This window comes from Mandrillus leucophaeus, unplaced genomic scaffold (assembly GCF_000951045.1).
Source record: "Mandrillus leucophaeus isolate KB7577 unplaced genomic scaffold, Mleu.le_1.0 Scaffold747, whole genome shotgun sequence".
Taxonomy (NCBI): Eukaryota; Metazoa; Chordata; class Mammalia; order Primates; family Cercopithecidae; genus Mandrillus; species Mandrillus leucophaeus.
In genome coordinates this window covers 586416-597986 of record NW_012108108.1, presented here as the reverse complement: position 1 = coordinate 597986, position 11571 = coordinate 586416, and the positions used below count along the sequence as shown (strand labels likewise).

Below are 11571 nucleotides of genomic sequence, written 5' to 3'. Positions count from 1 at the left end.
ATGCCTGGCTAATTTTTTATTTTTTATAGAGGTAGGGTCTCCTCTTTGTTGCCCAGTCTGTTCCTGAACTCCTGGGCTCAAGCAATCCTCCAGCCTCAGCCTTCCAAAGTGCTGAGATTACAGGCCTGAGCCACCATGCCTGGCCCACCCATTGTATTCTGAGAGCCACAGCCAGAGGAACTGTTCTGTCCTGGGTGGAATCTGCCACCACTACTTGGGTCTCTGCCCCTGGGGCTCCAGCAGCCCTGTAAAATTTTATTCTTTTAGCATTTCCAAGACCTGTGGTTGGGACCGGGATTGACCTGGGAGAGTTTGGAGAGGAGGTGACTTGGAGGCCTCGCCTGTGTTGACATCAACCCAGTGGGTTGGTGCCCAGACTGGGTGGCTCGGTCTCTGAGCAGCGGCCTCATGGGTCTCTGCAGACAGGTGGGCCAATGTGAAGGTGGAGTGTGAGCCGAGCTGGCAGCCCTTCCAGGGCCACTGCTACCGCCTGCAGGCCGAGAAGCGCAGCTGGCAGGAGTCCAAGAAGGCGTGTCTACGGGGCGGTGGTGACCTGGTCAGCATCCACAGCATGGCAGAGCTGGAATTCATCACCAAGCAGATCAAGCAAGGTGAGGAGCTGCCTGCCCACGTGTCTGGGTGGAGGGCAGGGCCTCCCACTGCCCCACCCATCCTGCCCAGGAGCCTCAGAAAATGTTCCTTCCTCCCTACTGGTGGCTGAGGCTGACCTCTCAATGTCTTCTCTCCCCTCCTCTCCTGCTGCACCCCCAGAGGTGGAGGAGCTGTGGATCGGCCTCAACGATTTGAAACTGCAGATGAATTTTGAGTGGTCTGACGGGAGCCTTGTGAGCTTCACCCACTGGCACCCCTTTGAGCCCAACAACTTCCGGGACAGTCTGGAGGACTGTGTCACCATCTGGGGCCCGGTGAGACCTCCCTTTCCCTATCACAGGGCCACAAAATACACCCCCAAGCTCCAGGTGCTACCCCAGCTGAAGGACATCCTAGTTATTATCAGTACCTGCCTGGAACCTCTTACCTCTCAGCAGTCCCCCTCCTCCCCACCAATGCCTTCCCTTCCACATGAGAGACTGCTGGGACTTGAATCCACCTCCAGCTATCCAAGTCACCCTGGGCAAGTTACTAGAGGGTCATTGGTGAGATTGGAGGAGTTAATTCTCGGGAAACCTTAGGCGCAGTGCCTGGCGCATTCTTGGTCTCCTTCCAGCTGCCCTTCCCTGCCAGAAGGTGGCATCAGAACCCACATTATGTGCAGATACTTTGCAAGCAGGGCTGCTCTCTGCCAGCCCTCACCCACGGTGCTCTACCCAGTCCAGGGTCCTGTCATCTCAAGAAATTGTTGGGTTATGACAATTTGCCATGGTTTGGGCTTAGATGTGGTGGAAGTGAAGGAATTGATGCAGGGCTTCAAGCAGAGAAGAAAGACCCTTTAAAAAGGGATAAAGCCAGTTGAGTGCGGTGGCTCACGCCTATAATCCCAGCACTTTGGGAGGCTGAGGCAGGTGGATCACTTGAGGTCAGGAGTTCAAGACCAGCCTGGCCAACATGGTGAAACCCCATCTCTACTAAAAATACAAAAATTAGCCAGGCGTGGTGGCAGATGCCTGTAATCCCAGCTACTCGAGAGGCTGAGGCAAGAGAAGCGCTTGAACCTGGGAGGCAGACACTGCAGTGAGCTGATATTACACGACTGCACTCTAGCCTGGGTGACAGAGCAAGACCCTGTCTCAAAAAAAAAAAAAAAAGGAGAAAGCCATAGTGACGCAGACCACCCTTCCTAGGGACAGACAGGATGTTCTGCTGTCACATACTGCAAACAATGCTGGGGACTGTAGTGGCAGTCATTTGCCTTAGGGGATGCTATTTAAGAATTTTAAAACAATTACATATTGAGTATCTACTATGTGCCAGGCATGTTTCTGGGTGCTGGGATACACAAACACGCCTGCCCTCAGGATGGAGCTTAGAGGCAGACATACTGCTGACTAGGGGCCTGTGGATACTGGGGAGGGCGAAGACAGAAGCAGGGGCCGAGGACTAAATTCCTCCTCAGCTTCATCAGCTGAGATTCTGGTCTGGGCACACTGGCCTCTGCTCACCCTGGCCCTGCAGGCACTAGCTAGACGCCTTGGGAATCCCAGCTGTCTCCCCTGCCATAAGATACTCTAACAATCTTAGCCAGTTTGTTTTTGATGTTTATAAAATGAGCTATCAATAATTTAAAAGGACGCTTTTCCTTTTTTAATTTTTATTCTTTATTTTTTGAGATGGAGTTTCACTCTGTTGCCCAGGCTGGAGTGCAATGGCACGATCTTGGCTCACTGGAACCTCTGTCCCCCAGGTTCAAACGATTCTCCTGCCTGAGCCTCTCAAATAGCCGGGATTACAGGCAAGTGCCACCATGACCGGCTAATTTTTTGTATTTTCAGTAGAGGCGGGGTTTCACCATGTTGGCCAGGCTGGTCTTGAACTCCTGACCTCAAGTGATCCGCCCACCTTGGCCACTCAAAATGCTGGGATTACAGGCCTGAGCCACCGCAACAGGCCAGGATGCCTTTCCCATTTAGACAATGCTTGTTAAGTTTCAAGGCGTTTGCACATGAACTGCTTGGGCTCTCATCCACCCTGTGAGGCTTGTGGGTTCATCCTGCCTTCCCCATTGCACAGCTGGGACACAGAGACGTCAGATTCACACAGCGAGTCAGAGACAGGTCTAGCTGTAGGAACCAGATTCCAAGAAGGATTTGGGAGATTTATGGGGAGGTGGGGGTTGAGATTCTTCCTCACCCTCTGTCCCTAGGAAGGCCGCTGGAATGACAGTCCCTGTAACCAGTCCTTGCCGTCCATCTGCAAGAAGGCAGGCCAGCTGAGCCAGGGTGCTGCCGAGGAGGACCACGGCTGCCGGAAGGTGAGGGTGTTTCTGGAGCTGCCCTGAGTGGGGCCACCAGGCAGAGGGGTTACCAGGGGAGGGAGGCGTGGATGAACTCCTGCTGCCTCGCATGGCATCGCCCCCTCGTTGGCACCCCCTTCCCCGAGCGCTCCGAACTGCTCCTTTCTTGAAGGAGGGATACTGGATGGGATGGGGTGGGTGGCGGCTGTTGGGAGGAAGCAGAGCTCCCCACCCCCAGCCCAGTCCTGAGTCCCTCCCCGTGGGGGAAGCCACTTCCTTGAGATAGCAGAGAACAGGGAGGTGGGGGCTGGTCTACCTCCAAGTGCCCCCTCAGAGTCCAGCCTAGTCATGTCCAGCAGTGGCTGCCGCAGTGAAGTGTGGCCCCTGTGGCCCCCCAGTCCTGCCTTCCCCCTCCTCTGCAGTCTGACACAGGGCGTGTGCTGGTCTGTCTCCCCGGGAGGAGAGAGGCTACTCAGGCTGGGGCTGCACCTTCCCTATCCTTGTGTTTCCAACCCCACTGGGCTTCTAGAGGATATTCAGGGAGGTGGTGGGGGGCGGGGCAAGGAATGAAAGCTGTGTGAGTGAGTGGGGGGTGAGTGAATGACTGAGGGTGTGAGGGGGTGACAGACCCTCAGGGGTGCCAGTGCTGTGATGGGTGTGAGGAGCTTGCTTCTAAAAGACACTACTTGGCCCTTGGCCCCTCCCAGCAGCCCCTGGCAGCCAGGCTGGCTCCTCACTCTGTTTGCCTTTGGATTAAGCCCCTACCACACCCACCTGGACCCCAATGCCTCCCCCAGAGAATGAACAGGAAACACTAACAGACATGGCCCCATGGGGAGGAAGCAGAGGGGAGAGCAGAGCCCAGCTGCAGAGTCTGGGGACTGGCAAGGACAGTGCTTGGCCCAGGGGCTGTGTCATGGCCGGGAAGAGGTGAAGGGAGGGGTAGAGAGGAATTACCAACTTCTCTGGCACCAAAGGCCAGCCTGGAATTTGTATGGGGAGTGTTGAGGGTCCACGGTTAACCCCCCAGGATCACCAGGGGCCTTAGCACAGCCCCTGCTGGCAGATGGGACCCCCACCACACATACCACATCTGCTTCTCTTCTGCCCTGCCTCCTGCTGGCCTTGCCTGCCAGGGTCTTGTCTCTGAGCCCCTCCTGCCACCCGCAGGCCAGGAGCATCCTGCGCCAACTCCAGCTTTGCCAGGCTCCGGAGGACTGCCCATCCCCTCCCATCCTGGTAGCTCTCCCCAGCTTTTAGCTGTGGTTTCCCAGCCAACAGTCATTTCCCCACTGTGTCTGTTGGTTTAAATGCCCAAGAGAGGAGCCTGAAGGGCCATTCATCTTCCCGAGCCAGGTCACTGGCCGGTCGCTGGCGGCCTGCCGATCAGTCACGCTGGGGCTGGGCCTCCACCCCAGCTTCCACAGCTGTGGGTGATGGTAGGAGGGGGAGTGTGGAGAAATGAGGTGCAGAACACAGCACAGGACTCAAACCAGTCCCCTCTGTCCTGAGCACATTCAGTGATGTCCCTGATGGCATCTCCCACCGCAGGATTTATGGGTGAGGGTGGAGAGCCATCCTCCCTACAGACACTCCTCTTCTGTCCACTCTTGAGCCAGGGTTGGACGTGGCACAGCCCATCCTGCTACTGGCTGGGAGAGGACCAAGTGACCTACAGTGAGGCCCGCCGCCTGTGCACCGACCACGGCTCTCAGCTGGTCACCATCACCAACAGGTATAGGAGGGGCAGGTGCCCTGACTAGCCCTCGCCCATGTCTGGGCCTAATGTGGCCCCTCCAGCAAACGGGGTAGCATCCCGCCATCATGCCCAGAGGCACCTGGAGTCCTTTGAACCTCAGTGGGCTCCAGGGTGTTTTTAAATCTTGTCAGAAGAATGACTCTCACTTGTTAAGTGACCCCAGTGTAGGGCGGGGCCTGAGCAGGGCCCGGGCAGGCACAGGTGTGGGCTGGATACCTGAGAAAGATAGGCCTTGGCTGTGTCTGATTTTCTCGACTTTCTTTTCAGCAAGGCACGGGGTGCAGAGAGTAGAAGGGGCAGCGGGGGGGAGGGGGGTTCCATCAGTCAGCTGCAGGGCTCCCAAGGGTCCCTGCTTTCTTGAGCAAGTTACTGGTCAGGTGCAGCACCCGAGCTTCCGGGGCAGGGTGTCTGGCCTGTGGGTGGGGGATTGGGATAGGGGGAGATCCCTGCCCTGACCAGCCCGTTTCCCGAAGGTTCGAGCAGGCCTTCGTCAGCAGCCTCATCTACAACTGGGAGGGCGAGTACTTCTGGACGGCCTTGCAGGACCTCAACAGCACCGGCTCCTTCCGCTGGCTCAGTGGAGATGAAGTCATGTACACCCACTGGAACCGGGACCAGCCCGGTGAGCCCCTTCTTTAATGTGCCTTGGTGAAGTGAGGAGGGAGGTGGGGGTGGACTGGCCCTGCCGGCACCGAGCCCCAGGGCAGCCCCATAAATGGATCATTGGTGCAGTGTGGTGTAGTGGCTATGAGCACGAGCTCTGAAACCAAACTGCCTGGCTCCGATCCTGACTCTGCCGTCTATTAGCTGTGCATCCTCTGAGCCTCGGTTTTCTCATCTGTCCAATGGGGATAATGATCCTTTTCTCATAGGGATGACATCAGTCTTAAATATATGTAAAGCGCTAATAGGTGTAAAGAGATAATGTGTGTAAAGTGTCTAGATTACTTCTCTATCTGGGCTCACAAAAAAAAGAAAAAAATTATCTATCTGGACTCATTAAAAAAAGTGTTTAGAATACTGAGCGCAATACAAGTCCTTGTTATTACTATTATTACCATTTCACATTCATTATCTTTCTAACACATTCAATAACCTGATGAGGTAGATGATGAAGCAGGCTCAGCGAGGTTAAGCAGCTTGCCTGAGCCCTCACAGTGAGTGAACCCAGAGCCAGAGCTCTGCCTCCATTCCCTTCCTCCCTCCTGGCCCCAACCCCAGAGAGCATGTCTCTGAAGAGGTGGCCAAACTGGTTCCCAGTGTGAGGGCTGTGCTGGTGCCCTGCTGGGATGTGAGGGAGGACCGGCCTATGAATCCTTCTCAGAGCCTGGGTCTCCCTTCCCTCTCCTTCAGGGTACAGCCGTGGGGGCTGCGTGGCCCTGGCCACCGGCAGCGCCATGGGGCTGTGGGAAGTGAAGAACTGTACCTCGTTCCGGGCCCGCTACATCTGCCGGCAGAGCCTGGGCACTCCAGTGACGCCGGAGCTGCCTGGGCCAGATCCCACACCCAGCCTCACTGGCTCCTGTCCCCAGGGCTGGGCCTCGGACCCCAAACTCCGGTATTGCTATAAGGTAGGGCAGCCTGTTGGCAGGGTGGGGGGCAGGGGGAGGACAGGAGCAAAGAGACCGTTTGGGTGGAGGTCCCAGTGGGTCCAGCCACAATCCAGAGACACACCAGCCTGCGGACAGGTGATTTCTGGTGAGGACTTGTCCATGGAATCTGGAGGCCTGGTGCTCAATAACCATTTGAGGAATTGAGGGAACCACAGATCATTGATTTCAGAGGTTCCCAAATGTTGGGGCCAGTCTAGCTGCTCTTAAGAATTGCTTGGGGAACCTGATAAAAATAAAATGTAGGCGTCACGATGGAGATTTAGATTCATTAGGTCTGGATTGGGCCTGGTAGTCTGTATTCCTAATCCTGCTAGGTTTGGGAGCCACTGGCAGAGTCCAAGGTCTTTTATTATGCACAGAAACTGAAGTCTAGGGAGAAGAAGGGACTTACCCACATTAAGCTGTGGCTTTACTGGGATTAGAGCCCGGATCTCCCTGCTGGTCAGGGGATGGGGCTCAGGGGCACTCATGAGGAGGTGACTGTGCCAGCTCCCCTCCCCGGACCTCATCTGCAGACGAACAGGATTGTCCTTAGCTAGCCTGAGTCCCCGTCCAGTGAGGCTCCAGCCCCTTCCTCTGCCATGGTGGGAAAGGTAGTAGGTGCCCCCGAAGGGTGGGCCGGTGGGGGCAGCGTAGACAGCTGGACTCTGCCCCTGCAGGTGTTCAGCTCCGAGCGGCTGCAGGACAAGAAGAGCTGGGTCCAGGCCCAGGGGGCCTGCCAGGAGCTGGGGGCCCAGCTGCTGAGCCTGGCCAGCTATGAGGAGGAGCACTTTGTGGCCAACATGCTCAACAAGATCTTCGGGTACTGAGCTGGGCTGAGGCGTGGTAGGAGGGCACCTGCGCACATGTAGGAGCAGGCGTGGCCGACAGACCCGTGGTTTCGTTGGGCAAGGGGTGGGGATGGCAGAGTGTGGGTGACCCCAGGGAGGCCTGTATCTGCTGCTGGTGCCAGGACCATCTTGTCCCCACTTAAGTAGCCATGGTGCCCTGGCGTCTTGGGAGAACATGCTTGTGTGAGCCACACACATAGGAGACTGTGTATTGCTCATCATCACCCCCCCAGCAACATCCCAACAGACTCACAAGCTTACATATGTACCCCCCACCCCATTGCAAAATCTCCTACCAGCTGGTCCTGGCAACTGTTTCCCCTCACCTTACACCATCCCACAATGACCCACGCTCCTCAATCAACAGTTTTTCCTGAGAGATAGGAGGAGAAAGGCCGCAGCTGTGAGGATGTGCCCATGGGCATCCCTCTGAGACACCGTCTCTGTCCTGGGCTCTGAGCATCAGCACCTGGAATCCCCTAGCACTGGGAAAATCCAGACAGATCCGGGCTTCCTGATTGCTTAATTGAAGGGATCTCTCCTCTCAGCAAACATCAAGATTACATTATTTGACTCATAATTACAATAGCTCATGGTCATCACTTCTCACCACGTACCAGGCACTGTGCTAAACATAATCCTCACTCAGGCCTCCCGACAACCCATAGATGTCAATCCCTGACCCTTGTGAGTTGATAAGTTATTTGCCCAAGTTCATGGGTGAACTGATACTTGAATCCAGGTTTATTTAACTCCAGAGCGGTAGATTCCTGCTACCTCCTCATCTGAACTTCCTAAACTCTGTAAAGTAAAAGCCTGCAGAATCTTGCTGGGCAGGGCACCCTCACCCAAAAGGAACCCAAACGAAGGGGAGGGGCCACTGCCCTCTGAGTGGACAGCTTAGTGCAACTCTCTCCAGCTCTGTCTGTGGGGAGAACTTTATCGAAGTGGCCTCAACGGTGTATCGATGGGGGTCAATGTGAAGCCCAGATGGAGAGGCCCCAGGCCCTGGGGGCTGCCCCGGTCACAGCTGCAAGGGACAGGAGGCACATTCGAGTCCCTGCCCCTCTCACTTCCCATCTCTTCCGTCCCCACTCCTGGGTTGTGCTGAAGTGAATCAGAACCCGAGATCCACGAGCAGCACTGGTTCTGGATCGGCCTGAACCGTCGGGATCCCAGAGGGGGTCAGAGTTGGCGCTGGAGCGATGGCCTAGGGGTGAGGGGGCCTGGGGTAATTGGGACAGTGAGGTGGGAGGGGATTGGCGGGCGGGGCCTGTTTGGGGCAGGGCTTGGAGGTGGGCGGGTTTTCCTGGGGGCCAGGCCCCTGGGCGGAGCCAGCTTCAGGAAAGCAGGTCCGAGAGTGGGCACCCAGACCCGGGTGAGAAATCCCAGCTCAGGCCAGGCCTCTTTTTCACCTGTTCTGGGCATGGGGGCGGCCTGCACCTTGCACCTCACATTTCTTTTCCCTCCACCCGCCTCCTGCAGTTCTCTTACCACAATTTTGACCGGAGCCGGCACGACGACGACGACATCCGGGGCTGCGCAGTGCTGGACCTGGCCTCCCTACAGTGGGTGGCCATGCAGTGCGACACACAGCTGGACTGGATCTGCAAGATTCCCAGAGGTTGGCTGGGGTGGCGCTGGGGGACGCGGGATGGAGCGAAGGGTGGCGGGGCCAGGAATTAGAAGGAGGGTCTCCTTTCCACAGTGTCTTTGTCCTTGTCCCCTAGGTACAGACGTGCGGGAGCCCGACGACAGCCCTCAAGGTGAGGCCCCCCCAGCCCATCCCACTACCCATCGCATGGGGGGTGGGGGTGTCAACTCTGGGGTGAGGCCCGGCAGGCCTGAATGAAACGGAGAGGATGAGGAGTTCTGGTCGAGAGAAGGGGGACTGGGTCGGCTTGGATGGAGGCAGCTGCAGCCCTGTTTGCTTCCGTCTGGGAGGCGAGGCAAGCTTGGGGCCTGGCGCGGTGCCTGCCTGGGTCCGGTGTGCCTGCAGGCTTGCCTGCTGCCACCTGGCTCTGCCCCGGCCTGGCGTGCAGCCTCCCGGGCCTGGCGTGCAGCCTCAGCCTGGCCGCCGCTCCCACGCCCGCGCTGCTCCTGCAGGCCGACGGGAATGGCTGCGCTTCCAGGAGGCCGAGTACAAGTTCTTTGAGCACCACTCCACGTGGGCGCAGGCGCAGCGCATCTGCACGTGGTTCCAGGCTGAGCTGACCTCCGTACACAGCCAGGCGGAGCTAGAGTTCCTGGGCCATAACCTGCAGAAGGTGAGCATTGGATGGAGCAGGGGGCTGCGGGCTGGGAGAGGGCAGGCCCGGGATGAGGACAGGCGGCTGCCTACCCACACTTGCCCGCCTGGCTTCTCCAGTTCTCCCGGGCCCAGGAGCAGCACTGGTGGATCGGCCTGCACACCTCTGAGAGCGATGGGCGCTTCAGGTAGGAACCCAGGCAGGCAGCAGATGTGGAGGGGGCTGGCTGTCCACACACACAGCACAGAGACAGACTTGCATTTGAATCCAGCCCTGCCCCTTGCTGGCTGTGTGGCCTTGAGCAAGCGACTGAACCTTTCCTGGCTTGGTTTTCTTATCTGAAAATGGGAATATGAGGCCTGCCTGGTAAGATTTTTGTGAAGATTAGAAATAACATATGTGAAGTTCTATGCAGCATCCAGCACGTCAGTTACTAAATAATGGCAGCTCCTATTACGTCTGGGGTCATTCATCATGACTAAGGCCCTCTCGGGAAGTGGGCAGAACGCATGATCCAGGGGCCTCTTTGTATTTGGTGCCTACTTATCATGCATTGCAGGGCTTGAGGCAGGAAGGACCAGGAGCACCTGGGAATCAGAATTTGAGCTTGTCTTTGCCCTTGGGCTTCCTGCCCTGGAGTCCTCAGGCTTCTTTTCTGGAGCAGCAAGTGTCCAGGGACAGCTGGGGCCTTATCTGGAGGCACCAGGTCCTTGGGTCTCTGACTGCCCTGAGCTCAGTAGCCCCACTCCTCAGCCTACAGCCACTAAACCCCAGAACCTGGGCCCTTCCCTGCCCCCATTCCTGCGGCCTTCATTGCTACATCCAGTGGAGGCCCAGCCCGGGCCGGTGCTGGAGTTACCTCTGCTCCATGCCATTGCAGATGGACAGATGGTTCCATTATAAACTTCATCTCCTGGGCACCAGGCAAACCTCGGCCTGTCGGCAAGGACAAGAAGTGCGTGTACATGACAGCCAGCCGAGGTGAGGGCAAGGTGGGGGCAGAGTGCGCAGTCAGCTGTGCAGAGGGTTGATGTTGGGAGAGCCTGGGCAGAAGTCATTAGTCTCATTCTCTGTGTTCCCACAACCCAATAAAGGCTGGACCCAGGAGGGGTGTGCCTGTCTCCATGGTCCAGAAGACTTGAGTTCGGAGCTGGACGCAGGCCCTGAGCCTCTGCCCAGCCTCCTCTCAGGGCATAGGGCTGAGTGTGCTGCCAGCCATGCCCTGCCCTGCTCTGCCCTGGGAGTGACTGCCCTCCCCTCCCCTTTCCACAGAGGACTGGGGGGACCAGAGGTGCCTGACAGCCTTGCCCTACATCTGCAAGCGCAGCAACGTCACCAAAGAAACGCAGCCCCCAGACCTGCCAACTACAGCCCTGGGGGGCTGCCCCTCTGGCTGGATCCAGTTCCTCAACAAGGTAGGAGGTGGCAAGGGGGCACCCAAGGGAGTCAGGGGAGAGGATGTGAACAGGGAAAGGCTGAGCCTCAGGAGTCCTGGCCTTTTGGCAGCACCAGACTCATGGCCTCTTGCCTGTACTCACCAACTTCTCTTTCATCTGGCCCCAGTACCAGGGCCAGGCTCCTTGGAAAATGACTCAGTGTAGTAGCACCTTCCAATCCTCTGGGAAGCAAGGTTGTCCAAATACTTTGGTGAGTTTTCTAGATCAGTGATTGCCAAAGATTTTTTTTTTTTTTTTTTGGGAAGCAGTTTTGCTCTTGTCACCCAGGCTGGAGTGCAGTGGTGCGATCTCGGCTCACTGCAACCTCCGCCTCCCGGGTTCAAGCAGTTCTCCTGCTTCAGCCTCCCGAGTAGCTGGGATTACAGGTACCTGCCACCACGCCTGGCTAATTTTTATATTTTTAGTAGAGACGGGGTTTCACAATATTGGCCAGGCTAGTCTCGAATCCCTGAACTCAGGTGATCACCTGCCTCAGCCTCCCAAAGTGCTGGGATTACAGATGTAAGCCACTGCGCCCGGCCTGATTGCCAAAGATTTTGATAATGAACTCGTACTAGTAAAACAGAATATTGAGCTTACATAACCAAACTATATGTGTGTGCATTTAACTTATATATGTATAATATGTGTGTGTAAATAAAACCTACTTCCATACTAATATGACTAAGATTATATATAGTAAAATATGTATAAGAACAAAAGAGTATAAAACATTAGCTAAAGATTTTAAAATACTTTTTTTTTTTTTTTTT

General features: G+C 56.4%; 1 protein-coding gene across 1 annotated transcript in view; it reads left to right on the top strand.

Annotated features, from left to right (window-relative positions):
* The window catches only part of MRC2 (mannose receptor, C type 2), a 97021-nt gene that overhangs the window by 77231 nt on the left and 8219 nt on the right, over nucleotides 1-11571 (top strand). Inside the window, exons 7-20 of the mRNA XM_011966124.1 lie at nucleotides 423-611; nucleotides 772-926; nucleotides 2822-2929; nucleotides 4531-4646; nucleotides 5144-5292; nucleotides 6024-6241; nucleotides 6943-7085; nucleotides 8227-8329; nucleotides 8599-8737; nucleotides 8844-8879; nucleotides 9220-9380; nucleotides 9482-9549; nucleotides 10243-10343; nucleotides 10635-10777. Coding sequence (XP_011821514.1) covers nucleotides 423-611; nucleotides 772-926; nucleotides 2822-2929; nucleotides 4531-4646; nucleotides 5144-5292; nucleotides 6024-6241; nucleotides 6943-7085; nucleotides 8227-8329; nucleotides 8599-8737; nucleotides 8844-8879; nucleotides 9220-9380; nucleotides 9482-9549; nucleotides 10243-10343; nucleotides 10635-10777 — 1829 coding nt within the window. The remainder of the gene's footprint in view (nucleotides 1-422; nucleotides 612-771; nucleotides 927-2821; nucleotides 2930-4530; nucleotides 4647-5143; nucleotides 5293-6023; nucleotides 6242-6942; nucleotides 7086-8226; nucleotides 8330-8598; nucleotides 8738-8843; nucleotides 8880-9219; nucleotides 9381-9481; nucleotides 9550-10242; nucleotides 10344-10634; nucleotides 10778-11571) is intronic.